This window comes from Apteryx mantelli, chromosome 30 (genome assembly GCF_036417845.1).
Source record: "Apteryx mantelli isolate bAptMan1 chromosome 30, bAptMan1.hap1, whole genome shotgun sequence".
Taxonomy (NCBI): domain Eukaryota; kingdom Metazoa; phylum Chordata; class Aves; order Apterygiformes; family Apterygidae; genus Apteryx; species Apteryx mantelli.
In genome coordinates this window covers 3,520,283-3,546,333 of record NC_090007.1, presented here as the reverse complement: position 1 = coordinate 3,546,333, position 26,051 = coordinate 3,520,283, and the positions used below count along the sequence as shown (strand labels likewise).

At 66.7% G+C, this 26,051-nt stretch overlaps 4 protein-coding genes across 8 annotated transcripts; 1 reads left to right on the top strand and 3 right to left on the bottom strand.

Moving 5' to 3' along the window:
• Positions 1–1,726: 1,726 nt before the first annotated feature.
• On the top strand, positions 1,727–13,423 carry HDGFL2 (HDGF like 2). 4 transcript variants are annotated; one of them, XM_067312829.1, is made up of 16 exons: positions 1,727–1,874; positions 4,411–4,487; positions 4,570–4,708; positions 6,742–6,921; positions 7,362–7,478; positions 7,660–7,731; positions 8,125–8,272; positions 8,498–8,573; positions 8,684–8,969; positions 9,765–9,859; positions 10,355–10,425; positions 10,816–10,886; positions 10,992–11,093; positions 11,188–11,401; positions 12,348–12,477; positions 12,779–13,423. In XM_067312829.1, exons 1-16 carry the CDS (start codon positions 1,803–1,805, stop codon positions 12,870–12,872), a joined length of 1,944 nt encoding a protein of 647 aa, XP_067168930.1. In that variant the 5' UTR covers positions 1,727–1,802; the 3' UTR covers positions 12,873–13,423. The 4 variants fall into 4 exon arrangements, with proteins under 4 accessions (XP_067168930.1, XP_067168929.1, XP_067168932.1 ...); XM_067312828.1 differs by having other exon boundaries at positions 1,728–1,874; positions 12,776–13,422; XM_067312831.1 differs by lacking the exons at positions 4,411–4,487; positions 4,570–4,708 and having other exon boundaries at positions 1,728–1,874; positions 12,779–13,422.
• A 2,618-nt stretch (positions 13,424–16,041) lies between these two features.
• Positions 16,042–20,226, bottom strand: LOC106497717 (perilipin-3). 2 transcript variants are annotated; one of them, XM_067312843.1, is made up of 8 exons: positions 19,764–20,226; positions 18,422–18,479; positions 17,894–18,089; positions 17,661–17,743; positions 17,283–17,580; positions 16,874–17,064; positions 16,670–16,792; positions 16,042–16,589 (listed from the first exon to the last, which is right to left on the bottom strand). In XM_067312843.1, the coding sequence occupies exons 2-8, from the start codon at positions 18,470–18,472 to the stop codon at positions 16,242–16,244; spliced, it is 1,290 nt and encodes a 429-aa protein (XP_067168944.1). In that variant the 5' UTR covers positions 18,473–18,479; positions 19,764–20,226; the 3' UTR covers positions 16,042–16,241. The 2 variants fall into 2 exon arrangements, with proteins under 2 accessions (XP_067168944.1, XP_067168943.1); XM_067312842.1 differs by lacking the exon at positions 19,764–20,226 and adding an exon at positions 18,807–18,892.
• On the bottom strand, positions 19,948–21,977 carry LOC136994557 (perilipin-3-like). Its single transcript, XM_067313077.1, has 4 exons — positions 21,587–21,977; positions 21,221–21,452; positions 20,427–20,599; positions 19,948–20,343 (listed from the first exon to the last, which is right to left on the bottom strand). Exons 1-4 carry the CDS (start codon positions 21,869–21,871, stop codon positions 19,948–19,950), a joined length of 1,086 nt encoding a protein of 361 aa, XP_067169178.1. The 5' UTR covers positions 21,872–21,977.
• Positions 21,978–24,423: 2,446 nt separating this feature from the next.
• On the bottom strand, positions 24,424–26,051 carry LRG1 (leucine rich alpha-2-glycoprotein 1). Its single transcript, XM_067312844.1, has 2 exons — positions 25,998–26,051; positions 24,424–25,778 (listed from the first exon to the last, which is right to left on the bottom strand). The coding sequence occupies exons 1-2, from the start codon at positions 26,007–26,009 to the stop codon at positions 24,726–24,728; spliced, it is 1,065 nt and encodes a 354-aa protein (XP_067168945.1). The 5' UTR covers positions 26,010–26,051; the 3' UTR covers positions 24,424–24,725.

Genomic DNA, 26,051 nt, shown 5'->3' with positions numbered 1-26,051 from the left:
CCTTTTGGACATTTCCTGCTCCTTTCCTGTATAACCTCACCAAAGGCAGCTGTGATGGTTTCTATCGTACTCTGTTGTTTAAGGGACACTTTCCAACTACCCCCAACCAGATCCCATTTTGGTTGCAGTGGGACAACTCCGTTGCCCTCTGCGGAGTTGCTCTTGATTTAATCTGACTCCCTGTGTCTGCCTCACTGCACCGTCAACCCCAACCTGTGTCGCTGCCAGAGCATTAACGCTTTTAAGGCTGTACTCTTGCTGCCAGCGAGATAGCTGGTTTCCTCTTCATAGCAGCCGGACATCGGGTACCGAAACACCAGCTTTGACCTTCTCCCCCAAAGCAGCGTCCGTTTGCCTTGGCTCCGTGCCCTCGCCAGATGCTGCTGCCCCGCGGCCGCCCCGCTCCGCAGGGCCGGCCCGAAGGTGGTTTTCATTTACATTCCTTTAAGCTGTTATTTCTCTCCAGGCGGGCGGCGCGGCATTTCTCACGCTCGCCCCGGCGCTGGCGGGCCCGGCGCTTTCGCCATTGCTCTGACGGTGTCCCCGGAGCGGGGCCGGGCAGGGCGACGTGCTCGGGTTCACGCTCTGCCTCTCAGGCAGGGAGGGAGCAGCCCCGTCCGGATTAAAGACTGTGTCACGCACCCGATAAAGCCGCGAGGCCCGCGTTTAGTTACCGTCCCCGAGCGGTGCCTCTGGGTTACTCTTTCCCGCGCGGGCGGCGAAAGCCTGGCGGCTGAGCTGGTGCCCCGCCATGGGAGCTCGCTCCCCCGTGCTCGCTCCGGCCAGGCCTCGGCCCCCTCTCCCGCGCCCCCGCGCCGCGGCCTGTCACCCCCTGCCCCTCGCCCCGGGGCCCTGGCCCGTCCTCCCTGGCCTGCGCCCCATAGCTGCAGCCCTGAGCCCCGCAGCCCTGAGCCCCTTCCCCGGCCTGCACCCCACAGCCCTGGCCCCACAGCCCCAGCCCCTGCCCCACCCCCTGTAGTCCTGGCCCCAGCTTCTGGCCCCCATCCCGCACCCCATAGCCCAGCCCCACACCCCCATCCTGCACCCCATAGCTCCAGCTCCAACCCCACGGTGCTGGGCCCCATCGTGCACCCCATAGCCCAGCCTCACACCCCCATCCTGCACCCCATAGCTCCAGCTCCAACCCCACAGCCCTGGGCCCCATCTCGGGCCCCATTGCCCCAGCCCCACACCCCCATCCCGCACCCCATAGCTCCAGCCCTACAGCCCTGGCCCCCATCACACACCCCATAGCCCAGCCCCACATCTCCATCCCGCACCCCATAGCTCCAGCCCCACTGCCCTGGCCCCCATCGCACACCCCATAGCCCAGCCCCACACCCCCATCCTGCACCCCATAGCTCCAGCTCCAGCCCCACACCCCCATCCTGCACCCCATAGCTCCAGCCCCACAGCCCTGGCCCCCATCGCACACCCCATAGCCCAGCCTCACACCCCCTTCCCGCACCCCACAGCGCTGGGCCCCATGGCGCGCCCCATAGCCCCTATAGCCCCGGCCCCCTCCCCCGCGCCCCCGCCCCCTCCCGGCCACACCCCTCCGCGCCCCCTCCTCGGCCCCGCTCACGGCGCCGCCCAATCCCGTTATCCCGCCGTCCCTTCGCCTCGCCCCCATTGGCCGGGGCGGCTGAGCGACGCGGCGCCGAGCCAACGCGAGGCGGGCGCTGCGGGGCGGGGGCGGGACATCCTGCGGGCCCAGGGTTGGTCTCCGCCCCCCCCGGTTGCCCGGTGCTGCCCGCGGCCTGGGCCTCTGCCGCCGCCGCCCCGCCCCGCCCGCGGCCGCCATGCCGCACAGCTTCAAGCCCGGAGACCTGGTCTTCGCCAAGATGAAGGGGTACCCGCACTGGCCGGCCCGGGTGAGCCTGCGGGGGCCGCGCCGGCGCCCGCGCCGGGATGGGGAACGCGACCCGGGACGGGGGTCCCGTGCCGGCACCCACACCGGGACGGGAGTCCGGTACCGGCCCCCGTACAGGGATGGGGAATCCCGAGCCGCGATGGGGCTCTGGCGCCGGAATGGGGGGCCGGTACCGGCACCCGTACCGGGATGGGCTCCGGTACTGGGACAGGAGCCTGGTACCGAGATGGGGGTCTGGTACCGGGATGGGGGTCCGGTACCGGGATGGGGGTCTGCTACCGGCACCCATACCGGGATGGGGATCCAGTGCCAGGATGGAGGTCTGGTACCAGCGCCTGTTCTGGGATGGGGGCCCAGTACCAGGATGGGGGTCCGGTACTGGGATGGGAGTCTGGTACCAGCACCTGTTCCGGGATGGGGATTCGGTACCGGGATGGGGGTCTGGTACCGGGATGGGGGTCCGGTACCAGCACCCATACCAGAATGGGGGTCTAGTACCGGCATCCGTACCGGGACGGTGTCCGGTACTGGGACAGGAGTCTGGTACTGCGATGGGGGTCTGGTACCGGCACCTGTACCAGGATGGGGGTCCGGTACCGGGATGGGGGTCTGGTACCGGCACCTGTACCAGGATGGGGGTCCGGTACCGGGATGGGTGTCTGGTATTGACACCTGTACCGGGATGGGGATCTGGTACCAGCACCTGTACCAGAATGGGGGTCTGGCACCAGTACCTATACTGGAATGGGGGTCTGGTACTGGGATGGGGATCCAGTACCAGCATCCATACCAGGATGGGGGTCCAGTACCAGTACCTGTACTGGGATGGGGAATCCTGAACCGGGATGGGGGTCCCGTACCAGGACCTGCACCGGGATGGAGGCCTGCACAAGCATCTGCCCCAAGGCGGGGTGAGGGGCCCCTACCGGCACCCGTTCTGGGACCTACCCCCGGAGGGATGGGGTGTCCCGTACAGAGAGGGGGGAACGAGGGAGTTGTGGGCCACCCCGGTCCCCAGACCCAGCACCTTGGAGAAGTCCTGCCAGGAGCTCAGCCCTCACCCTCCATCCTCATCCTCCAGCCCGCCCGGCAAGGCCCTGCCCCTGCGAAGACCCCAATTCCCCTTTCCTCCTCCCCGCCTGGAAGTCCCCCACGCTGGGCCCTGGCTCGGTGCTGTCCCACGCTGGGGAGAGCGGGAGGAGGCCTGTGTTTGGGAAGGGATGGGGGAGAGCTCTGGGGTCCGGGGCGTTGCGCCTCGGCGGGGACGGGACAGCGGTTGGGAGGCGGTGGGGGGACACTGGGGCTCCTGCCTAGGTGCGACATGTGCCGGGGGTGCGACCGAGTGCCGGCAAGGTGCTGGATCGGAGGGTACCGCTGCAGCTGGTGGGGTGCAGACGGGGCGAGGGGCGATGGATGGCAGGCTGGGGGCACGACTGGTCCTGGCTGCGAGCTGTTAGACGGGGTGACAGTGTTGTAACGCCTGGAGGAGACCTGGAAGAGCAATTAGAGCGGGGACAGTGTGTAGGAAGTGCTGTGGACTAACGAGGAGGGCCTGGGGGGACACGGAGCATGAGGCAGAATGGGGGTTTGGACGGAGGTCTCCGGTTGTACCTGTCGGCAGCTGAGGGAAAGTTCATCCATCTGGAGGTGTCTGATGGCAAGAGATGGCAGGTGGAAACCGTGTGGGAGTGGGGCCGGCAGGTGTCGGGGAGGCTCTGGGTGCTGGAGACGACGATGCTTGGCCGCACTGCACCGCGAGATCTAGGATACCGTCCCCACCGCCCCTGCGCTTGCCTAGTGCCGGGTGCCCGGCTCCGGGAGGACTCGGTCGTTCCAGGAGGGCGCTCGTGTTGCCGGCGTCTGCAGCCTGTCCTGCTTTAGCTCGCTTGCTCCTTGGGGGAAGGCTCCTCTCCGAAGACTTCCCCAGCACGCGGGGCAGCCCCTGCGCACCCCCGAGGCTCCTGCCTGCAGCTGCGCCCCCAGCCTAGACCACGTGGAAGCAGACTGACGGGCGCTGGAGCCAGCGCAGCGTGCGGGACGAAGACAGGGTTGCCCGTGTGTCCTGCTGGCAGCTGGGCTTCTCCTGTGGCCTGTCTCCAGCCAGGAAGGACCCTCCGGCCACCTGCTGGAGCAATCACCCATCGGGCTGGAGGGGGTTCCCTCGGGCGACCAGCCGCGCCGCCCCGATGGGTGGCTCGTGCGATGGATCTCTGGGGAGTAGCACAAGGCCCGCGTTTCCCTGGGTGTTGAGCCCGGCAGTGGAGAGACGAACCCACGCCTTCGTGCCAAGCTCTAGCCATAGAGCGTCCGTGCTGGATCCCTTCTGTTACTCTTCTAGAGATCCCGCTCGGCCGTAAAGCTGCATTAGGACTCTGTGCGTAGCAAGTTCCCTGTCGGGGTGCTTTGTGGCCGTGCTTGCCTCCAAGTGTGTGTGTGTGCGCTGGAGTCCGACGCTGCTAGCCGGGGCTAACGTGCCTTGCAGAGGACATGCTCAAGCCGCTCTCTCTGACCACCTCCTGCTTTGGGTTTCCTTTCAGATCGATGACATCGCGGACGGCGCTGTGAAACCCCCGCCGAACAAGTACCCCATCTTCTTCTTCGGCACTCACGAGACGTAAGCGCTGCCTCGCTCCTCTCTCCGGGCTTTGCCCCGCTTGCCTCTGCTCTGGGCTCACCTCTGCTTTGTTTCTCTCCAGCGCCTTCTTGGGCCCCAAAGACCTGTTCCCCTATGAAAAGTATAAGGACAAATATGGGAAACCAAACAAGAGAAAAGGCTTCAACGAGGGATTGTGGGAAATCCAGAACAACCCTCATGCCAGTTACAGTGCCCCTCCGGTGAGTGTGGGCCTTGCGTGGCGGGGGGTCAGCGAGGACGTGGGCTGCTGAGCGCCTCCATCTCTCCTCTCCTCCGAGTCACTCTCCTCCTTTTTCTGCTTCTCATTGCTATGGTGTCTACGCGCTTCTGTGTCACAGATCAGCTTTCTCAGGGTTGAAATAGCTTCCCTTTCCTGCCCTCCCTCTCTCTGCGAAAGAGTCAGCCCTCCTCGTCCTCCGAGAGGTAGGCACCTTTGCCCCATCTTCGAGATGGAACCGGGAATGTGCTTTGCGTGGCTTGCCCAAAGCCACGGAGGATTTCTTTGTTGGAGCAAGAACTGAGACTTGCTAGTCCCCGGCTCGCAGCCCTGTGCGTAGACTGTTGGGCAGTCCCTCTCTTCATCCATTTCTGAGGTCCTGGGCCAAAAGCCACTGACCGCTCCTTCAGTGGGCTTTGGAGCAGGCCGGGAGACAGCTGTTTGCTGACAATTGTTTGTGTGTACGAGGGACACTTTGTAACCATAATTGTATGATACAATTTATTGTATAGTGATCTTCAAAGAAGGCGTCCAAAGCAGCTTCATAGGCAGTTGGTCTGAAGAGACAGAGGAAGGTTTTTAAGGTGAGCTACAAAGACAAGATGGCCTTGAGGTAGGCAGGCTCAGATGTGTAGGGAATGAGCCACTCCTAGCTGTGCTGCTGCCAGTGCAGGAGAGAGGATGTGGTTTGGAGCGAGTAGCTGTGGGAGATGGTTGACCCAAGATCGCAGATGTAGGATAAGGTGAGACCATGGAGGCGCTTGAAAACCTGGAGAACAGCTTCAGCTTGTACACAGAGGTGGGCGGGAGGTTGGTGACGGTGAGAGAGGCAGCACCCACTTTGCCCAGAGACCCCTCAGTGCCACCCTGACCTCCCAGCAGGTTTAGGAAGCCCCTTCCGGAAGGGCCTGTTGTGATTGAGAGGTGCTGTGGTTGAGGCAACACCAAAGGTCCCAGCAAGATCGGAGGTTCACTAACACCAACTGCCATCTTGTGATTGAAGCAGCTGGAAAAGCAGAAGAGGAGACTGAAGTAGAGTCTTTTTTTGCTTTTGAGACCAAAATGAAGAAAGACGCCAGGAAAAGTCAAAGATGAGGAGGCCTTTCCAGCAGGAAGGCTTCAGTGCTGGAAGAATCCCGCACTAGGGAACGCCAGACCTGCCAGGCATGAAGAGAATGAAACAGTCCAGAAGATGGGTGCTCAGTCACCTTCACCTTGGTGTGATGTGCTTGCATGAGGAACTTCATGATGGGCTGATGAAAAGCCAGGAGACCTTTCCTACAAGGGGCCGCAAGAGTGAGGAAACAGGACAAAAGAGATCCCAACTGGGCGAGAGCAGCGGCTGCCACGCTAGACTCCTCCTGTGGGGCTTTCCAGGGGGAAGGTGTATGAGGTGCAGTGGGGTGAAGCCAGTGAGAAGGAAGAGGCCTGACCTGAGATGAGGGCTGTCAGACAGTTTGCTGGAGACCAGCCGCTTGCTGCTGCTGGAGGAGGGACTGAGCTGAGCCACCAAGCCCAGCTTTTGTGGCACCTCTAGGGCAGGGGAAGGCTGGGATCTGCTCACCCATGGGGACCATCAAGTCTAGGCTTCTCCAAGGGTCTTATGTGGGCCCAGGCTTTGGCAGAGTGCAAGGGTGCTGGGGGAGAGGGGAGTGAGGCAGCAGGAGGTGGAGGCTGAGCTGGGGGATCCAGAGGGAAGGTCTTGGAGGGGGCGGTATGTAAGGGGCCTTGGGAAGGGGGCGCAGGGGAATTAGAAGGGGGTCGGCTGAGCGTCCTCGTTAAAGGGCTGCGTAATGTTGTCCCTCCGCCCCAGAGCCATGCTGAAGGGTTCTGGCTCCTGTCAGCAGGACCTTGCCAGGAGGGGATGCTGCCCCGTGGTCCTCTCTGTGTGCACACCTCTCCGCTCAGCGCTGCTGTCCATCGCTCCTCACCCTTTTGTGTCCCCTCTCCTCTCCATCCTGATGTGTTGCAGACCTGCTGGGGCAATGACGCAGTTCTTGTCTCCACTGTCTTTAGCCTGCGAGCTCCTCTGACAGTGATGTTCCTGAGAACGACCCGATGGGGGGAAGCGATGCAGGCGATGATGAGGAAGACGCTGCCATGGCTGCAGCCGCCGTGGAGAAAATGGAAAGCGATGAGGACTCAGACCGAGGCAGTGACCACAGTGGACTCAAGCGAAAGTCATTGGCTATGAAAGTGAGCATGGGCTGAGGCGCTTCCAAGCGGTGGGGAACGGGAGGGTGTCCTGATCCGGGGGAAGCTGTGAGATGGTGGTTGGGCCCACCACTGAGCTGCCCCTCCCTCCAGAGTGAAACACAGCATATCAAACCTGTCCTGGCAGGAGGTGAAGAAGCCAACTCCCTCTGCATGCTCCAGTGGGAGACTGGGTTCAGTGTGTGTTCAGGAGTCTCACAGCCATCTCGCTTCGTCCGTGAGATGCTGGGGCAACCAAGCCCTGATGCAGCTTGCAGTTAGGAGTGAGGCCAGAGCTGCATGTTTCTTCTGAGCACACCTGGCTGCTCTTGCAGGGCTGATGAGGGAGAGGTGGGCAAAGCCCCTTGCTAGGAAGTGTTTGCTCTCTGTCATGGGTGGAGAGGGGGTGGGCTGCTCTCACATCATCAATTCTTGGCTATCAGATGCCGGTGGCGAAACGGCCTCGGAAATCTTCCAGTGACCTGGATCAGGGCAGCCCCTCACTGACAGAAGAAGAGAACTCGGAAACGTCTTCTGAGTCGGAGAAAAACAGTGACCAGGTGAGCAGGTTTGGGGATGTGTTTGTGTGGAGGCTGGCGAGGTGGTGCTGAAAGGGCCGTAGGAAGAGCGTTGCCGTCTGCGGGGGCGATGGCACTGAGTCAGGGCGTGGGGGAAACCGACTGGCTTCCTAAGCCACCATGAGACTGTTGCCCATTTCTTAGCATCTGTGTTTTCCTCCAGGACTTCACTCCCGAGAAGAAGCCAGTGGCCAGGGCTCCCCGGAGGATGCCTGCAGGAGGGAGGAAGAAGAAGGTAAAAGCCTCCTGGAGTGGCTGGCTTTGTGCATTGCTGCTTTGCTCTTTGCCACTCTCCCCTGAGAGGCAAGTCAGCCTGTAGCCGAGGGATGTGGCTTTTGCCGGTCTCTGGCATGGCCTGTTGCTAGAGGAGGGGGAGACTTCATGCACCCAACCCAGACCTGCTCTGCGGCGCTGCGGGAGAGAAGCGGGAGAGGAGGCTGAGCTCTGCGCTGCCTGGAGCAGGGACAGGGAGGATGGGAGAGCTCTGCCACGGGCTGTTTGTAGGTTTGATGGTAGAAGGGACCTTGCTTGTGTCTCAGTGGCCTGGCTGGGTCCTTTGCTCCTGTGTTTTGGGGCATACTGCTGGCCACCCCCATTCCCCCCATCCAATCCCACTCTGTGCTTGCAGAAAGTAGAGTCTGGCTCTGACTCAGACTCCAAAGTGGACTCGGACTCAGAGATGGGAAACGCAACTGTGGACATGACCAAGTCGGACTCCAACTCCGATTCAGATTCGGATGTGTCTGTGAAGAAAGCTCCGCGGGGCAGGAAGCCAGGTAATGCCAAGGAGATCTCATCTACCACAGCTGGGCCACTGCTGGCTTCCTCAGGAGACTGGAAAGCATGCGAGGTTGGGGGGTCCTGCCAGGCACTGCGGGGGGCCTTTTCACTGTGGACGTTTTCCAGCCCAAAGCTGAATGGCCGTCAGTTCCCCTGATCAGAGCTGCTTTAACAGAGCAATGACCTGGGCTCCTGCTGAACATCTGTCTGTTGTCTTGCAGCTGAGAAACCCCCTCCAAAGCCCCGCGGCAGGAAACCGAAGCCCGAGCGTGTCCCGACCAGCTCCAGCAGCGACAGGTGAGATTGGCCACAGCACGACTGGGACACTGTCACCCCCAAGGCTGGGCTGGGGGGTCGCCGGTGTCCCCTCCTGCACGAGGGGTCCCAGCATGCTCTGTCTTTTGCAGTGACAGTGACAGCGACGTGGACCGCATCAGTGAGTGGAAGAGGCGGGACGAAGAGCGGCGGCGGGAGCTGGAGGAGAAGAGGAAGAGGGAACAGGAGGAAGAGATCCGTCGGCTCCGGGAGCAGGAGAAGGAGGAGAAAGAGAAGAGGAAGGAGAAAGCAGAGAAGGGCGAGGAGATGCACTCGGAGAGTGAGAGCAGCGCAGATGATGAGGTGGCCAAGAAGGGCCGGAAAGGCCGGACCAAGGCCCCCTCCTCCTCAGACTCCGAACTAGAGCTTGAGAAAGAGGTGAGCGCAGATCTGTGGGGGTGTGGGGAGCTGGGGGCAAACACACGCAGCCCATCCCCTACCTGTCAGGTCAGCAGGGACCTCCAGGACTGGCAGTGACCTGCTGTCTTGGTCCTCTGTCACCCTGGAGTTGCCTGGAGAGCACTGGGAAGGGTTGTGTCCTCGGGCAGCTCCACACCTTGTGAAAAGGAGCTGTTCCCCCAGCCCAGGATCCCCCCATCCAGCCGCAGGCCTGGCATCTCTGTGGTGCTCTCTCTCCCATGACAGTCGTACTGGTTGCTCTGCCGTCAGCCCCAGAGCTTAGGGAAGGGTTAGCAGGACTCGGCTGAAGCTCAGAGAAAGGTTGCTTAGGGCTCCTAACCGTGCTGCCTGGTGGTCAGAGGCGAGGTCTCCCTTTTAGCCTGGTGACAGTTTCTCCATGTGGAGCGGGGATGAGAAAGCAGCACAAAGATCTGAGATCTGGGAGGAAGCACAGGTCTGCCCACACAGGCAGTCAGGTACCCCGAGGCCGGGTGGGCCAGTTTAGGGATGAGGAGGTTTGTTTCTGGAGCAGCGCGTGGCCGTAGTGTAGCCAGGGTCCTTTCTTATCTGGTGCTGGGGATGGCCCTGCGTGCAAACCGATGGCACCGGTCACCGGCGACTTGAGGCAGTGCGGGAACGGCTGCCGGCCGCTCATGGTGCTGGATCGCCTGCAGCCAGGGCCAGGAGGACTGGAGTGGTCCATGACACCGTCTCCCCGCAGCAGGGAGGGCTCTGCTGCAAGCCGCTCTCGCCTGCATTGTTCTCTCCTCGAAGGTAAAGAAGCCGGCAAAGAAGCAGCCCTCAGAGTTGTCAAGGAAACCGAATCAGAAGGAGAAGAGAGGCCGAGCGGAGGAGAAACCGCGGAACAAGTCAGCATCTCCCTTCCCTGTGCTTGGTGCTTTCTTCCTCCGGGGACAGGGCTGTTCCTTTGCCGGTGCCCAGTCCATCCTGACTGAGACCCTGGGGTGGGGATGGGGGTCCCTTCTGGAGCTCTCTGCGACAGCAGCACCTGTGGAGAGGCTGGGGCTGTCTTCTCCCCTTCCTTCTCCCAGCGCTGAAGGGGCTGGAGGAGGTGTTTGAGGGGCCCCAGTCTGAGCTTCTCTCTTATTTTTGGACTCTGATGTTGCAGGGGAAGATCCCGGGGGGATCTCAGGACACGGTTGCGTTGGGCTCTGCCTTTCTGCAGTCCCGGGATGCTGGGGCATGGGGGAGCTGCTGTCTCAGGGCTCCTGTCTGCGAGCTGGGAGATGTGTGTGGAAGCATGGGTGGAGCGTGGCTGTCTCATGCCCTGTCAGGCAGGGCAGTGGTTTCAGGCCTGCAGGCATCCTCTGAACAATCTTACTTCTTTCCTTTTCCTCCTGTAGACCTTTGAAAGTGGAACGAGGCCGGAAGAAGTCTGAGCTGATCCCAGAAAGGAGGATGGAGAAGAAAAAGGGTGAGAGAGTGGTTGCTCCTGACATAGAAGGAGATGGTTGGGGAGGGGAAAACAGAGAGAGAGAAGGGATCCAGAACTGGTTCCCCCATCTCAGAAGGGGAGCATCTCTCCAGCAGGGACCTGTGTGGTTGCACTGGGGCCCTGCCCAGCGCTGCTGTGGTCCTGGCGTGGTGTTGGAAAGTGTTTACAGTGCAGAGACAGTGAGCTTCCCTCCAGATCTCAGCACACCCCAGTCGTCTGCCTTGGAGAGACTCCTGGGGCCTTGCCTGGCTTTGGAGACGTGGGATAAGACCAAACCCCTGCTGAGGGAGAGGTCTCGGGCTCTGGGCAGTCGCGTGTTCTCCACCAGAGGCCAGTGACCTGATGCCTCGCCTCTCTCTTGCTGTTCAGAGCCCACAGTTGAAGAGAAACTTCAGAAGCTTCACAGTGAGATCAAGTTTGCCCTGAAGGTGGATAACCCGGTGAGTGTCTGGGGATGCTTTATTCCTCCTGCTGCCTGTGCATGGCCAGATGTAACCCGCGGAAGGACTTCCAGGCAGTTTCTGATCTTGGTGCCATCCTTGCAGGACATCAAGCGGTGTCTGAATGCGCTGGAGGAGCTGGGCTCACTCCAGGTCACCTCTCACATCCTCCAGAAGCACACTGATGTGGTGGCTACTCTGAAAAAGGTATGGTGGAGGGCTAAACTCCCAATGCCGGGAGCGAGCCTTTTTGGGCCGGCTTGGCTTCAAAGTGTGTCCCTCCTCCCCCTTTCTGTTGCAGATCCGTCGCTATAAAGCTAACAAGGACGTGATGGAGAAAGCCGCCGAAGTCTACACCCGCTTGAAGTCACGCGTCCTGGGACCAAAGATGGAAGCGATCCAGAAAGCCAACAAAGCTGGGCTTGAGAAGGACAAGGGGGACGCGGAGAAGGGCCAGGAGAAGTTGTCGGGTGGAGAGACACGGAATGAGAAGGGTGAAGAGGAGACGAATGCTGGTAACACTCCCTGCACGTCTCGAGGCGGTTCCCTGGCTTGTCTGGACGTGTAGCAAGCCCAGGGCCCTTCCTCGGGCACGGCAGCTCCTGCTGGGGCCCACGGCCTTCGTTGAGCCAGGGACGTAAACGGGGACAGCTCTGGGCCTCAGCGGTGGAGGGGATCGGCAGCCACGTGTGGCATCTCTCGTCCCTCAGTTGCTGGGTGCTGCAGGCGGTGGGAAGGGGCTCGTGGGAATCCCTGTCTGCCAGCGCCTCTTTTTTTTTGCTGCAGCTTGTGGGAGAGGGCAGGGGCTGCCGAGCTGCCTGGAGAAAGGGGCAGTTTAATCCCAGCTTCCCCAGCGGAGCATGTCTAAACCCAGGGACTGCGCATTTGGCTGGGGGTTTGTGGGCTGAGTATCAAACACTCGTGGCAGTGAGAGCAGAGGCTAAACCTCAGTGCCCACACCCTGCCTCTGTGTGCCTCCGGGCCAGCTTTTGGGCCAGGATAGCTCCACACTGCCAGCTTGAGCGCTTGCCCAGGGCACCGGGGAGATGGAGGAATTCGGAGACGCCCTTGGATGCCTGCTCGGGCTCTTGCGCAGGCAGCTGATGACTGGGATCTTCCGTCGTTACGTGGCTGTGTGCCCAGCGGGGTCGCTGGCTGGGGACGTCCTCGTGGTGCTGCAAGAGATGGTGCCTTCCTGGAGGAACTGGTGGGGAAAATCCACTCTGACGGCTGCTCTGGGCTTGGGGAATTAAGTGTCTGGGGTCCTCCTCCTCATAGCTGCTGGGGTCGGGCCGGACTGGGCATCCAGGAGCTGTGGGCTCGGCCACGAGCCCCCTGCGGGAGCAGGGACAGTCTGCCTTCCTCTGGCCTTGAGTCCTCGCGTTGCCCAGCCCTCGTGGGCTGGGGTGGATGAGATCTACCGTGGGGGCTCGGGCGTCTAAACCTCTCTCTTCCCTTTAGACTTGTCAGGCCCCGTGAACGGTGAGTCCTTGTCCCAAAAAGCAGAGGGCGCAGAGGAGAAGGAGCGAGACAAAAGCCAAGGGCCCGGAGCTGGAGAGCTGGAGGCATCTGCCGAAGAGACCCACAACAAGTGAGCGAGTGAGGGGCAGAGCAGGGCCCCGGCTGCGGCCGCTGGGACGTGCAGCACGTGGGGGTCTTGGGAGCTCCTGGTCCCTCTGGATCTGACGCACTTCCAACCTCAGCCCTCTGGGAAGCTGTGCACAGCCACTTTTGGGGGAGCTTGTGGGGTCTGCAGGGCTGCTCCTGGCTTGGGAAGGTGCCTGGACCTTGGGAGAGGCGATGCCATGGGCAGGGGGGAGGCAGGCAGTGACCCTGGGGAGAGGCCGGGAGGGGAGAGGCTCTCGCTGAGGTCTCTGTGCTCTCCCCAGCAGCGTGCAGGACTATCCCAACGCCGACCGGGCCGGGCCGGAGCGGGAGAGAGCTCGCGGGGAGTCAGAGTCTGTGGATGATGCGGAGGAGAGCTGAGGCTGCGGGTCCCGCCTGGAGGAGGATGCTGAGGGGGCCGCGCTGCCCGCGGCGGAGGGAGACCGGCCTCTGCCTTGCCCCGTGTTTGAGTTACTTCACTAAGTCACACAGTAGCTGATGTCCTAGGTCTTGTCCCGTGCCCCCGACCCTGTGAAAGCACCGAACTCGGGGGGGAGACTGTGCTGTTTGTCTGTATTTGTCCCCTCGTTTGTTTTTTTTTCCCCCCCCCCACCTAATTTCTTGTGATTTCAACCAACATGAAATGAATATAAAGGGTTTTTTAATGAAAAAAAAAGATCCCTATTGTCTATTTCTTGAGGCATCACTGGCTGTGACGAGGGGAGGGCAGGAGGGTCCCTCTTCCCTCTGCCCCCTGCCTGGGGCCGTGACCAGAAAAAGCCCCCGCAGGCTCCCCTTCCCCCTGGCCCTGGCCCACCCCCGAGCGGGGACCAGGCACCCGTGGGTGTCCCTGTCCTGGCCGGTGCCGGCTGTAGTGCAGCGGGGGCCACAGGCCCGGGCACTCGCTGGGGGACGGGTGGGGCCTGGCTGCGGATCCAGGTGCGTCCTGCTGAACCGAGTTTCTTTCTTCTTGATTTTTCCAGTGCCCACGCTGGGGGCAGCTGTGCTGGGCCCTGCCTTGGAAGCGGGGGGCTTCTCGCACCAGGGGGGGATCCCCCTTCCCCCTGGTCTGAGCCCTTTCCCCCATCGTGATGTCCCCTCTGGCTGGAGGCAGCTGAGAGAGCTGCTGGAGCCTGGTCCCGCTGCTCCCGTGGAGGCAGCAGGGCTGGGCACCAGCTTTGGGGTAAAATAAAGTGAAAATTGTGTATTCTCTCCTCTCTCAGCCAGGGGACTCATCGGGGCGGCATCCTGCCTTGTGCTGGGCAGCATCTTGCCCGTCTGCCTTTCTGCTCTTTTGCAAGGATCTGAAGCTTTTGTATATGCAAAATAAAGATGTTCCCAGCTCAAACAGCCGCTGCGTCCTTGAGTCCTGTTTGTGCCGCGAGCCGCTCGCTCGCGAACTGCCGCAGCAGCAGCCGGGGGGAGGCCGTTTGCCCCGCGGCCGCTGTGAGGCTGCTCTTGCTGTAACTCGGCCCTGGGGAGCCCGTGTTTTGTTTTCCAGGGCTGATTTCATGCTCCAACCCTCCCTAAACAAAACCCAAATAAAACCCAAACAAACCCTGTGCGCCTCTTGCCCAATTCCCGGGAAGCAGGAGGTGAAGGGAGTCACCAGGCGAGATGGGCCGGGCACCGCTGCCCGATGCAGGGCCGAGGGTTCAGCTGCTGGCTTGGGAGACGCTGCCACGACCCTGGTCCCCACCCCCCCCCCCCCCCCCCCCCCCCCCCCCGCACATGGGCAAGTGGGGAAGACGGACAGGGGGACGTGTGATGGCCCCCAGGGCCAGCTGGAGGATACAAAGCCTCCCCCAATCCTCCTCGGCTGTTGCAGCCCTGCTCTTTGCAAGCGGCATCTTAAGGCAGTGATGGGCCAAAGCCCTGCCTGGTTGGGCTACCAGGACCTGCGAAGGGGCCGTGCATCACTCCGGGGTGCCCCCCCCCCCCCCCAGCTCCGTGCCCCTCCTCCAAGGAAAGACACTTAATGCCGGGACAGCGGCAGCCTGGAGCAGAGCCATGTTGATGGTGTGGGCTGGCCGCAGGGCTAGCTGAACCTGCTGCGTTCCCGGCTTTGGTGGTCCTGCAGGATGCCGAGGAGGCTGGTGGTGCCGGTGGCCTCCTCGGTGGCCCGTGTGGCAGCCTCCAGCCAGGGCAGCGGCAGGTTTTGCATCAGCAGCTGCAGCAGCTCCTCCAGCACATCCCAGGCCTGGGCCACCGCAGTGTGGCCCCGGGCCACCACCGCCCCGGGCAGCCCCTTCAAGGAGGCGGCCAGGGCAAAGGCACCGCGCAGCTCGGCCATGTCGCGGTGGCCTTGCCGCACGGCGTCCTGCAGCGGCTGGAGGAAGAGCTCCCGCAGCTGCCGCGCCAGCGTCCAGCCTGTGTCCAGCACCTGCATCTCCACCTGCCCCAGCAGCGCTGGCATCAGCGCGGGCCGGGGGGCACCGGCTGGCTCGGGGCGCCGGGGCCGTCCTTGCCTGGGTGCCGCTGCTGACACTGGCAGGCTCCCGGCCGGGGCTGGGTGCCGCTGCACCCCCAACGCCCGCAGCAGCTCGTGGCTGGGGCGAAGGCGCTCGCCCAAGCTCTGCTGGGCAGCCTCCACCTGCAAGGGAGCTGGGGAGGGCACCCCGGCCGGGTGGCACCTGGGACGGGGTTTTGGGGGGGGGGGAAGGCACACAGGGGGGGTGGCCTGATGCCAAGCCCCATCCCGCCCTGGCAGCTCATCACTCACCATGCTGGGGGCACCCGGCTGAGGCCACTTCCACCCCCTCCGCTGCCGCTTTCGGGGGCGAGAGGTGGGAGAGAGCTGGGCGGAGAGGAGCAGCACCAACCTGCAGGGTCGGCCCCGGGCTGGAGGATGGTGCTTGGGGGCCATCGTCACCGACGGGCTGGATGACATCCAGCTGTAGGGGGTGGCAGAGCAGGGTGGCAGCCCCGGGATGCAGGGAAGCGGGGCTGCCCTGTGCACCCTCTACCCAGCGCCCCGGACGGGCCCCCCTGGGCCAGGCTGCGCCGCAGCACGGGCGGGAGCTCCTCGCTCACCCTCGGCCATGGCAGGCGGAGAAGCCAGCACGGGATCCGGCCCCTCGGTGACTCCGTTAGCACAGAGCCCTGCTTACGAGGTCACAGCAGGGCTGGGACCTCATCCCTCCTTCCAACAGCTCTTCCAGCCCAGGAAGCCAGGGGACCCCCCCCCCGTCCCCCTGCTCACACACAAGGTCTCTGATCCAGTGCAAAACCCAACCAGACTTTATTGCTTTGCGAGCTGGCCCCGGGGGGGGCAGAGTCCATGTGGGATCCCGCTCCCAGGGTTGGGCTCGAACCCTGGCCCCAGCAGGGAGCACCGGGTCCCGCAGCCACCCGGGGGCAAACCAACCCCCCAACGCAGGAGCAAGACTGGGAGCTTGAAGGCACCGAGGGCTCTAGGCACCGAAGGCGAGATGGATGATGGACCTGGGGGGCAGCTCAGGGTTAGTAGAGGGGCACTACGGAAAGAGCCGCCCAAGGACCCCAGAGGCACTTGAGGACACCAAGGCACTTCGCTAGTATGTCCCTGCCCCAAGCTGCACTTGGGACAGACTAGACAGTTGCCCCTGCTTGAGGGGGCTCCTGCAGCCAGTACAGGCACCCCCAGGGCAGGGAGACACGAGGATTATGGAGCTAAGGTGGTTATTTGGGCTGGGCTGGGGTGTTAGTTCAGGTGCTCTTATCTAGGCCTGGGTCAGGGTAGATATAATCCTGGCCCAGAAGCAGCAGCTGCTACTTGGATAGCTCCATATCCACCAGGCGCTGGCCCGAGGGGGCAAAGGGCCCCACGAGCCAGGACAGGGGGGTGTTGTGGGCCACGTGCTCCACCAGCTCATCCATGAGCTCGCGGGCCTTGGCTGCGCGGCTCCGGGCCTGGGCCAGCACGCTGCTCGTCACGTCCTGGAAGGAGATGACACTGGTGAGGGCGGCCCGGAGCTCGTCAACGTTCTGCCGGACCTGGCCCGCCTTGTCCTGGATGCCGGCCGGGAGGCCCTGCAGGCTGGACACCAGGGGTTGGCACGTGCTCTGGAGCTGCTGCGTCAGGCCGTGCAGCACAGCCAGGGTGCCCGACTCCATCGCCTGCAAGGGGACAAGGGCCAGGTGAGCAGCACAGATGGCCTGGGGTAGCCCTGGGGACCTCACTGTCCACCTCCACCTACCTCTGGTTGCACCAGGTCCTTGCTGCCTCCCGGCTGCTTCTTGCTCCACTCCAGCCACATCTGCTGCAGCTTCTCCTGGCCTCCCTGCAGCTTCTGGTCCATGCCCTGCTTGAGGTGCTCCACCTGGAAGGGAAGGGACAGCCCGGCATGGGTGGCCTGCTGCCAGCCCCAGGCTGAGGGGGGGCCAGGGAGGCCAGGTCCTACCAGGTCCAGGGTGCGCTGGAGCTGGGCCAGCACATCCTGGCTGCTCTGGCGGGCGCTCTGCAGCTTGCCCAGCGAGTGCTGGAAGGCACGGTGCCGCAGCTTGGTGGAGAGCGAGCCCAGGCGCACAAAGTAGCTCTGCTGCTGCTTCTGCTGGTCCATTTCGAAGCCCTCCACTGCCGTGGCCAGCTTGGCTGGAAGAGACAAGCCAGGGCGGTGAGGGGTCCTGCAAGACCACCAACCCCGTGCAGGGCATCTCCTCGCTCGGGCACTTGCACATGGCCCCGCTCACCCCAGGGTGCCCACACAGAGCCCATCAACTCCATCCAGGCTCTGCCCACTGGGCCATGCTTCCCCCAAGGGGCTCCAGGCCCTTGCCCACATATCCAGGGAGTTGCTGCCAGCTCCTTACCCAGCTCCTCATCAGTCATGGGCAGGTAGTGATCCACCAGCTCCTCCGACTTCTCCAGCATGGAGCCCACCCCGCTCACCACCATCTGGCCCATGGTCGAGCCCATGACCGTGTTGACGCCACTGGTCACCGCAGACTTGGTCAGCTCCATGCTGCCCTGCACGGCCCCTTTGGTCATATCCATCACACCCGTCACCCGGCTGGTCACCACATCCTTGGCCCCGGCCACAGTGCTGGTGAGAACATCCTTGGCCCCTGTCACAGTGGATGTCACCAGCTGCTTGGTGTCCAAGATGAGCTAGAGAAGCAAATACCCTCCGTTAGGCAACTATAGGGCAGACCATGAGCCTGCTCGCCCGGATCAAAGCACAGCATTACCTTTTCCGTGGGCTGCTGCAGGATGGGCAGCTTCTCCTCCAGCTTATCCAGCCCCTTGCAGGCGTATTCGTTGGCCGTGGAAACTAGAGACAAGGAAACCACTCTCTTAACCACTTGCCAAAGTTTCTGCTAGCAGCAGCTCTCTGGGCAGCGAGCCCCGAGCAGACCCGGCGGCGGCGCTGGAGGCTGGGGACCCTCCAGGGCATCGCAGTGCTGCGCCCGACCCCACTCACTCTGCGGCTCCAGCTTGGTGAGGATGGGCTGGGCCCCGCTGACGGCCGCCGCCGTCAGGGTCTTCACGCCCTTCTCGGCGGCGTCGCACACCGACTTGACGTAGGGGTGGCTCTCCTTGGTGGAGGCGTAGGCCGTGGACACCATGTCGTAGGCAGAGCTCACCAGGGGCAGGCTGGCCACCCGGGTCCCGATGCTCTGGGTGCAGGAGGGCACCAGTGAGGGCAAGGGTCCGTGTGCCACCCAGACACCCCCCCTCCCTCAGAAAGCAGGGCTGGGGGCACCCCCCCCTCCCCAATCACTGGGGTCCCCTATCCTGCCACCCTCCCCACCAGGACACCTGGGTCCCCCAGCCTGTCCTGGACCAGGACATGGTCACACCAGCCCCAGGAGCACCGGGTCTCCGTACCATCTCCCAGCCACCGGCAGAGCCTCCCGGGGACAGGGTGACCCAGAGCAGTAACCTGAGCCCTGTCCCCAGGCAGGGTCCACCCAAACCGCCCACCCCACCCCACCCCAGCCCTACCGACCTGCTGCTCCTCAGCCTTGGGGTTCTCCGTGCTGGATTCGCTGGTGGCCATGGTGGGGCTGGGAGGAAACAGCGAGCGGGGCTGAGCAAGGGGGGGGGGGGGGGAGGCAGACCCCCAGCACGGGGGGAGCCCCGCTTCCCAGAGTTTCCCGTCCCCAGGAGCGGGGCGACCCCCAGGGCAGGGCGCTCCCAGCCCCCCCGGTCCGGGAAGGGGCGATCCCGGTCCCATCCCCCGCCGCAGCACGGGGCGGCGGCGGCTGCTGCTTCCCGCCGCGGCCAAAATCCGCCCCCGCGACGGCGCCGGGCGCCGCAGCCCGGTTCCCCCGGACCCTCCCCGGGCCGCAGCGCTGGAGGTCCCCGGTCCTGCCCCGGCCCGCCGCACTCACCTCCCGGGCGCTGCGCTGGCGGCCGCTCCCCCCCCGCTCCTTTATAGCGCCGGAGCGCGGAGCCCGGCCCCGCGGCATGTGACCGGGGCCCGCCCCGTCGGGGCTGGGCCGGGCCGGGAGCCGCGACCCAGCGGCGGTGGCGGCGGCGGCGAGGCACGCACCGCCCCCCCCCCCCCGGCCCGGCCCGGCCCGGCCCGCACCACCCCCCGGGCGCGGATCCCCCCTCCGGACCTCCCAGAACTGGATCCCCCGGGCTGGATGGCGCCCGAGGGTGCAGCCCCCCCCTCCCCCCCCAGCTCAAAGGGGCTCACGGTTAAACGGGAAGGGGGCACAAGCAGGGGCCACCACCCCCCTGGACGGGGGGGACCGGGGCATTCGGGCAGCGGCAGCATGGGGACGGGCAGGTCGCGGCCTCCCGGGGCTGGCGACGCTGCGGCCGCGCAGGGCAGAGCCCCGGGCACCGGGCACGGGGGCTGCGCGGGAACCAGCCCCGCCGTGGGCCGTGTGACGGCGCGGGAAGCGACAGCGGCGGCGGCGATAACCCGGGGCGAAGTTCGGTGCCACACAGCCCCAGTTCACAGTCCAGCGGGGCCCGGGCACCTGGCTATCACCTTGCCCTGCTCCTCCTCCTCCTCCTCCTCCTCCGCCGGGGAGCAAAACCCTCCCCGGAGCAAACCTTAGTCCCCGCCGTGCAACGCGGCTGCCACAAACCGGCGGTTTTGGGGGTCCCAAACCTGGCCCGTCCCCGCATGGGGCAGCCCAGCACCCAGCCGGCCTCCGCAGCACGCGGCGTTGCAGGATAGGAGTCGTTTTAAGGCTTAAAGGGTGGGGTTTTCTTTCAAGTGCCTTCAAGCTGGTAAGACTAGAAATCCCGGCGTTCCCCAGGCTCGGGGACACCGGGGGGGACACCGGGGGGGACCCCGACCCCAAAGCGGATGAGTGGGGCTGGACACACACTTCGTTCTTGGCGCCACCGGAGCCACCGTGCCGCTGTCACCTCCTTCTCCGAGGCGCCGAGGAGCCCATGCCGGGCCCCAAAGCCCGTCTCGCCGCCGTGTCCCGCTCCCGGGGACTCGTTTCGCTGCCCCAGGCGGGCGCTTTTCGCAGCTCGGCGAGCCCCGGCCTCCGTCCCCGCCGCCGCTCAGAGCTCGCTGCAGAGCCGCGGCGAGCCGGGCGCCCGGTGGCTGCCGCCGACGGCCAGGCAGCCGTGCCACTTGGCCATGTCCACGGGGCTGTCCTCGGGGTACTCGACGAGGACGGGGGCGAAGGGGCCCACGAGCCAGGGCAGGGGCGCGTGCTGCGCCACGTAGTCGAGCAGCTCGCCGATGGTCACCTGCGCCCGCTCGCGGCCCTGCGCCAGCACCAGGCCCGGCAGGTCGTGGAGGGAGCGGGAGCGGGTGCCCCGCACCCGGGTGCCTCCCGGCGGTGCCGCCGCCGTCTCTGGCACCGCCGCCGCCTCCCCGGGGCCCCGCTGCAGCCCCAGGCGCTGGCGGGCGCCCCGCAGCATCCCGTCCACGCCGCGCTTCACGCAGTCGATCTGGAAGGGACGGAGGGGGAAATAAACAGGAATGGGAGCACCCCCGGGAGCGGGGCGAGCCCTGGTGCCGGCCGCGGCCTTACCAGCTGGCGGACGTGCAGGAGCGGGGCCAGCGAGCGGCGGGCGCCCCGCAGCCAGCCCAGCGCCTGCCGCAGGGCTCGGCGCCGCAGCCTGCCCGAGAGCGAGCCCAGGCGCGCCGGGTAGCTCTGCCGCCGCCACGCCGCTGCCGCCGTCTCGGAGCCCTCCGCCGCCGAGGCTGCGGGGCAGAAACATCAGAGCCGTGAGGCCGGGCGCCCGCGGGCCGGCTAAGGAGCATCCCGCGGGAAAGTGGTAGCCCGCGGCCCCCCTTGCGCCCGGCCGGATGCACGGAGGTGGCGGCGCCGGGAAGCGGCCGCCCGCGGGCCGGGCAGCCGTCGCGGTCACCTCCGCGCCGAGCGGGGGCCAGCTCTGCCCACGGCTAAGCCCGGGCTATAAATACGCCGCGGCGGGGCGGGATGGCGGCACGAGGGCTATATTTGCTCTCCGGTTTCCAGGTGAGAGTTCAAGCCGCCGCTGCTCCGCGTTCCCCGGCTTCGGGTTGCCCTCGGAGCAGCGGAGCGGGGAGCAGCCCCTCAGGGCCACCGCGCCAGGCCCCGCGCCCCCCCCCCCCCCGGCACGAAAAGCCCGGGAGGTACAAGCAGGAGGTGGGAGAGCTTTTCGGAAGAGGCCAGCAGCCCCGTGCGGAGGGTGGCTGCGCCCTCGCCAAGGCAGGGGGTGCAAGGCAAGGGAAGGGGGTCCCGGGGGCTTTGGCACCTCCGGAGCAGGGAGAAGCTCATTGCGACGCGGTTTGCAGCCACCGCAGCCCGGAGCGGTGGCCGGAGAGGGGGACGACGCTCACCCAGCTCCTCGTCCGTCCCGGGCAGGTAGCGATCCAGCAGCTCTTCCGACTTGCCCAGCACCGCATCCACCCCCGTCACCACCATCCTGCCTGCCGGGGAGCCCGCGACGGTGCCGATGCCGGCGCTCACCACCGCGCGGGCCCTCTCCACGGCGCCCCGCACGGCGCCCCGCACGGCCTCCCACGCGCCTGTCACCGCGGCCGCCACCGGCTCCCTGGTCTCTGCCACCACCTGGAGCGGGGACGGCACCGGCGGGAGCGTCACCGCAGCCTCCTCCAGCATCCCCAGCGCCCGGGCAGGCGGCGCTGCGGCTCGGGGACGGCTTTTCCCGGCAGCTCGCCCCCTCCGCCCCATGGGAACGTTACCTTTTCCGAGGGCTCGTGCGGGATGGGTGGCTTCTCCTCCGGTTTATCCGGCCCCTTGCAGGCGCAGTTGTTGGCCCTGGCGTCTGGCAGGGCGGGAGGGAGATGCGGCCCGGCTGCTCCGCTCCCCTCCCGTGCCCCCAGGTCCAGCTCCCGGAAATGGGAATAGGCTGGCAGGATCGGACCCGCGGGGACGGAGCGGGAGGAGGACGCTGGTCTCCATCGCACCTTCCCCGCTGGGATGAAGGAGCCCAGAGCCAACCCCATCCCTGCGATCCCCATGGGCATTGCCAGGCTCGGGGCCCCTCCGTGGGGGTTTGGGGGCTGGCACCCCCAGGCAGCAACCCCCCTCCCCAGCACCCCATATCCAAGGCAGCCCCGGGGCCGCCGCGGGCGAAAGGGCCGCGCGGGCAGGTTTTGGCACCCTCCCAGAGCCCGCAAGGGCACAGGGAGAGCAGGTCCCCCCCCGGGGCTCGGTGCCCAGCCGCACCGGGGTGACCCGGCTGCGGCGCCGCCTAAATTCCTCCCGAATTAGGACGGAAGGAGGCCTGGGGTCGAGCCTCCGGCGTGCGAAGCACCCGTACGCCCGGCCTGGGCAGAGCCGCAGCCCCCGTGGCCGCCCCCCACCCCGAGCCCCGGCCCCACTCACCCTGCGGCTCCAGCGTGGCGAGGACGGGCTGGACCCCGGCGGCGGTGGCAGCCGTCCGGGCGCTCGCGGCCTTCGCGGCGGCGGCAGACATGGCTCCGGTGGCTGTGATTTCGGTGACACCTGGGAGAGAAAGATGCCGGCGGGCCGTGTTCCCCGGCTGGAGGGGTTGGGGCGAGCGACAGGGACTCTCTCCCGGGGCTGCGGCGCGGGAGCAAATCCCCGGCCGCGCGTTTCGGCAGCCTGAGCTCGCCCCCCGCGGCACGCTCACGGGGCTGCCGGTCCTCCGCAGCCCCTGCCCCTCGCACGGCCGGGCCCGCAAATCCCCCGCGGGCGCAGCGCCACGCTGCTCCTCGCACGGGTCCCGCGAGGGCTGAGACCCAGCAGCTCGTGACACGAGTGGACGGGCTCTCCGGGCTGGAGGCCTCCTTGCTGCTCGAGGGGAAGTCGCTGGGTTCTGGGAAGGGCTTTTGGGAAGGGGCTGGGTTCCCCACCGCCCGAGGATGCCGTGGGGCTGGGAAGGGTTTTTCGGGTGATTCAGCAGGAAGCTGGGCTGGATTCGCCCTCGCTGCAGCCTTTCGCAAGGCCACCGCGAAGACGTGACGCCGGCCACCGTCACGTTGGCCACGGGAGCCCCGGGGGCCCGGGACCACCAGGAGCCGAGGAGCCCGCGGTCCCCGGCCGGGCACCTTCGCGCCTGGGCCCCTCTCTGCCCCTTGGCGCGGCCCGGGCTCCTCCTGGGGGGGGGGGGGGGGGGCAGGTCCCCTCGGGTCCCCGGGGGTCACGTCACCGGGGGGGGGGGGGGCGGGCAGGGGACACCCGGGTCCCCCCCCCCCCCGCGAAGTTGCAGGGCTTTTGGCAACCCAGGCGGGGTCCGTGCCCGCCCCGAGCCCCGGGGCCCCCCTAGAGCCCCCCCGGCAACTTTGCTTCCAAGTGTTGCAAACTCCCGCGGGCGCTACTTACGGGGTGGGGGGGCGCCGGCCCCGGTCGCGATCCCCGGTCCCGGTCGCGATTCCCAGTCCCGGTCGCGATCCCCCGTCCCGGTCGCGCCCCGCCGGCTGCCCCTCGCCCAGAGCTCGATACATGGCTAGCGGCGGGGGCCAATCAGCGAAGGGGAGGTCTGCGCCGGCACCAATCAGGAGGGAGGGCGGGCCGAGAAGGGGCGGGGTTTGGAGGGGGATGTCGCCACGTGGGTGGGGGGGGTCCCACGTGGGGGGCGCAGGGCGGGGGGCACCGGGCAGGGCCGCATCCTGCCCTGGCTCCGGCGGGGCTCGGCGCTGCCCAGGGCTCGGCAGGGCTCCGCTCCGTCCCCACGTCCTTGTCCCGCTGGCCATGCCGCCTGCAGGGACGCCCCGGGTCATGCCGTCCCATGCCAGGTGGCCAGGTGACCCCCTGCCAGGCGTCCCCATGCAAGGCGTCCCCATGCCAGGTGTCCCCATGCAAGGTGTCCCCATGCCAGGTGCCCCCCTGCCAGGTGACCCCATGCAAGGCATCCCCCTGCCAGGTATCCCCATGTCAGGTGACCCCATGCAAGGCATCCCCCTGCCAGGCGTCCCCCTGCCAGGAGTCCCCATGTAAGGTGTCCCCATTCCAGGTGTCCCAATGCCAGGTGCCCCCCTGCCAGGTGACCCCATGCAAGGCATCCCCCTGCCAGGTGTCCCCCTGCCAGGTGTCCCCATGCCAGGTGTCCCCCTGCCAGGCAGCCCCTTGCCCAGCGCTGACCCCCAGGCCCAGGTGAACCCCAGGGCCGCAGGCCTCCCCCGGCCCCCGGGGCACCCTGGGGTGCTCAGGCCGGGGGGCACCGCTGGGCAGCAGAGTTGCTGTCGAGGAGCGCGGCCGCCTGGGCATCATGGTGGCCCCAGGGAGCAGGCCGGTGGCCCAGGCGCCCCGCGGCACAGCCCCCACCAGGGCACAGGGCACCGCGGACGTGCCGTGCGCCGCCTGGGGCTGAGCCCCTGGAAAGGGCTCCGGCGGCTCCGGCAGGGCTCAGGGCGGGGGGTTCGGCCCCCATCTCCGGCCTCCAGCCGGCCCCGGTGGGACGCCCATGGCACCCGGCTCAGCCCGGGAGCAGCCATCGCCCTGCCAGGGGGCACACGGGGACACACGGGCAGCAGGCTGGCACCCAGCGGTGACATGGGTCCTCCCTGGTGCCCGTCCCCTGGGTATGATAACGCGGGACAAACTGCGCAGTGGCTCAAAGTGTCTCTGTTTAATGATCTCGCAGCAAGCGGGATGGGGACAGGGGCCATTGGTCTGGGGACAGGGGCTGCTGGGCTGGGGCCATTGGGATGGGGACAGGGGCTGGGGACAGGGACTGGAGCTGCTGGGACAGGGACAGCAGGATGGGGCCATTGGGATGGGGAGAACAGGATGGAGACAGCAGCATGGGGACAGGTGCTGTCGGGACAGGGACAGCGGGATGGGGACAGGGCCCGTTGTCACAGCCTCGTCCTCCTCCCCGCACCCCTCAGCCCCCCCCCGGGGGGGGGAGCAGGGCTACTCCGCCGTGCTCCCTGCCTCGGTTTCCCTGGGGGAGCTGGGCAGGGCTGGGGACGAGCAGCAGGGAGCCGAGGTGGCCTCGCAGGCGCCGGCCAGCGCCACCGCGGTGGCCACCGGCCGCCCCCGCAGGGCCGCGGGGCTGGCGCAGCGGGCGGCGGGGCTGGCGGCGAGCGCGGGGGCCGCCCGCCGCAGCAGGGCCAGCAGCCGGCACTCGCAGGCCCAGGGGTTGCCCGAGATGTCGAGGGCCAGCGCGCGGCGGCCGGCGTGCGGCGGCAGCTCCAGCGCCCGCAGCTCGTTGCGCGCCAGGTCGAGGACGCGGAGGCGCCGCAGCGGCCCGAAGACGCCGGCGGGCAGCGCGCGCAGCCCGTTGCGCTGCAGGAAGAGGTAGCCCAGCGCCGGCGTCGGGGCGAAGAGGGCGGCCGGCAGCGCCCGCAGCCGGTTGCCCTCCAGGTTGAGCCTGCGCAACGCCGGCAGCCCGGCCAGCAGCTGCGGCGGCAGCCGCTCCAGCCGGTTGCGGGCCAGGTCGAGGCTTCGCAGCGAGCGCAGCGGCCCCAAGGCGCCCGGCGGCACCTCCGCCAGCCGGTTCTCCGCCAGGTCGAGCCAGCGCAGCCGGGCCAGGCGCCCGAACCAGGGCGGCCGCAGCGCCCGCAGCCGGTTGGCGCGCAGCACCAGGTGCCGCAGGCGGCGGGCGCCGGCGAAGAGGGCGGGCGGCAGGTCGGCCAGCGCGTTGCCCGTCAGGTCGAGGACGCGCAGGGCGGGCACGGGCCGCAGCAGCCCCGCGGGCAGGGCGCGCAGGCGGTTGCCGGCGAGGTGCAGCTCCCGCAGCCGGGGCAGCGCTGCCAGGGCGTCGGGCGCCAGGCGGCCCAGGGCCGTGAACTCCACCGAGACGGCCACGGTGGCGGGCGGCAGCCCCGCGGGGAAGGCGCGCAGCGTGGGCTCCGTGCACACGAAGCGGGTGGCGTTGGGCTGCGGCGGGCACGGCGCCGTCGCGGCGCCCCGGGGCAGCGGCGGCAGCAGCAGCAGCGGCAGCAGCAGCGGCAGCGCCATGGCCTGCGGGTGCCGGTGCTCAGCGGCTGCCGGGAGGCGCCGGCCCGCGCTTGCGCAAGATCCACGTCTCTCCCCTGCCGCTTTTCCACCCCGCGGCCCCTCCGTCCACCCCTCTCGTGGCTGCCAGGCTTCGTCCGCAAGCGGCGAGGAGGCCACCACCCCCGTGTCCCCCCCCGCGCCTTGGCCGTCCCCGCTCCCAGCCCGGCCGGTCCCTGCCATTACCTTTGCCGGCATCAGGCTCGGCTTCTCCGGGGCTGGTCCTTCCTCCTTGGCCGC

What these genes read in the sequence shown, in the direction of transcription:
- LOC136994557 (XM_067313077.1), bottom strand. Translation starts at nt 21,871, where the DNA reads ATGCCCATGGGGATCGCAGGGATGGGGTTGGCTCTGGGCTCCTTCATC. An exon ending in CGGGACGGACGAGGAGCTGG is followed by an intron (nt 20,600 to 21,220) that starts GTGAGCGTCGTC and finishes TCTGCCCCGCAG; the next exon opens with CCTCGGCGGCGGAGGGCTCC. An exon ending in TCCTGCACGTCCGCCAGCTG is followed by an intron (nt 20,344 to 20,426) that starts GTAAGGCCGCGG and finishes CGTCCCTTCCAG; the next exon opens with ATCGACTGCGTGAAGCGCGG.
- LOC106497717 (XM_067312843.1), bottom strand. Translation starts at nt 18,472, where the DNA reads ATGGCCACCAGCGAATCCAGCACGGAGAACCCCAAGGCTGAGGAGCAG. An exon ending in CCAAGGCTGAGGAGCAGCAG is followed by an intron (nt 18,090 to 18,421) that starts GTCGGTAGGGCT and finishes TCCTGCACCCAG; the next exon opens with AGCATCGGGACCCGGGTGGC. An exon ending in TCCAGCGCACCCTGGACCTG is followed by an intron (nt 16,793 to 16,873) that starts GTAGGACCTGGC and finishes CTTCCCTTCCAG; the next exon opens with GTGGAGCACCTCAAGCAGGG.
- HDGFL2 (XM_067312828.1), top strand. Translation starts at nt 1,803, where the DNA reads ATGCCGCACAGCTTCAAGCCCGGAGACCTGGTCTTCGCCAAGATGAAG. An exon ending in TCCGCGGGGCAGGAAGCCAG is followed by an intron (nt 8,273 to 8,497) that starts GTAATGCCAAGG and finishes GTTGTCTTGCAG; the next exon opens with CTGAGAAACCCCCTCCAAAG. An exon ending in GAGGAGAAACCGCGGAACAA is followed by an intron (nt 9,860 to 10,354) that starts GTCAGCATCTCC and finishes TTCCTCCTGTAG; the next exon opens with ACCTTTGAAAGTGGAACGAG.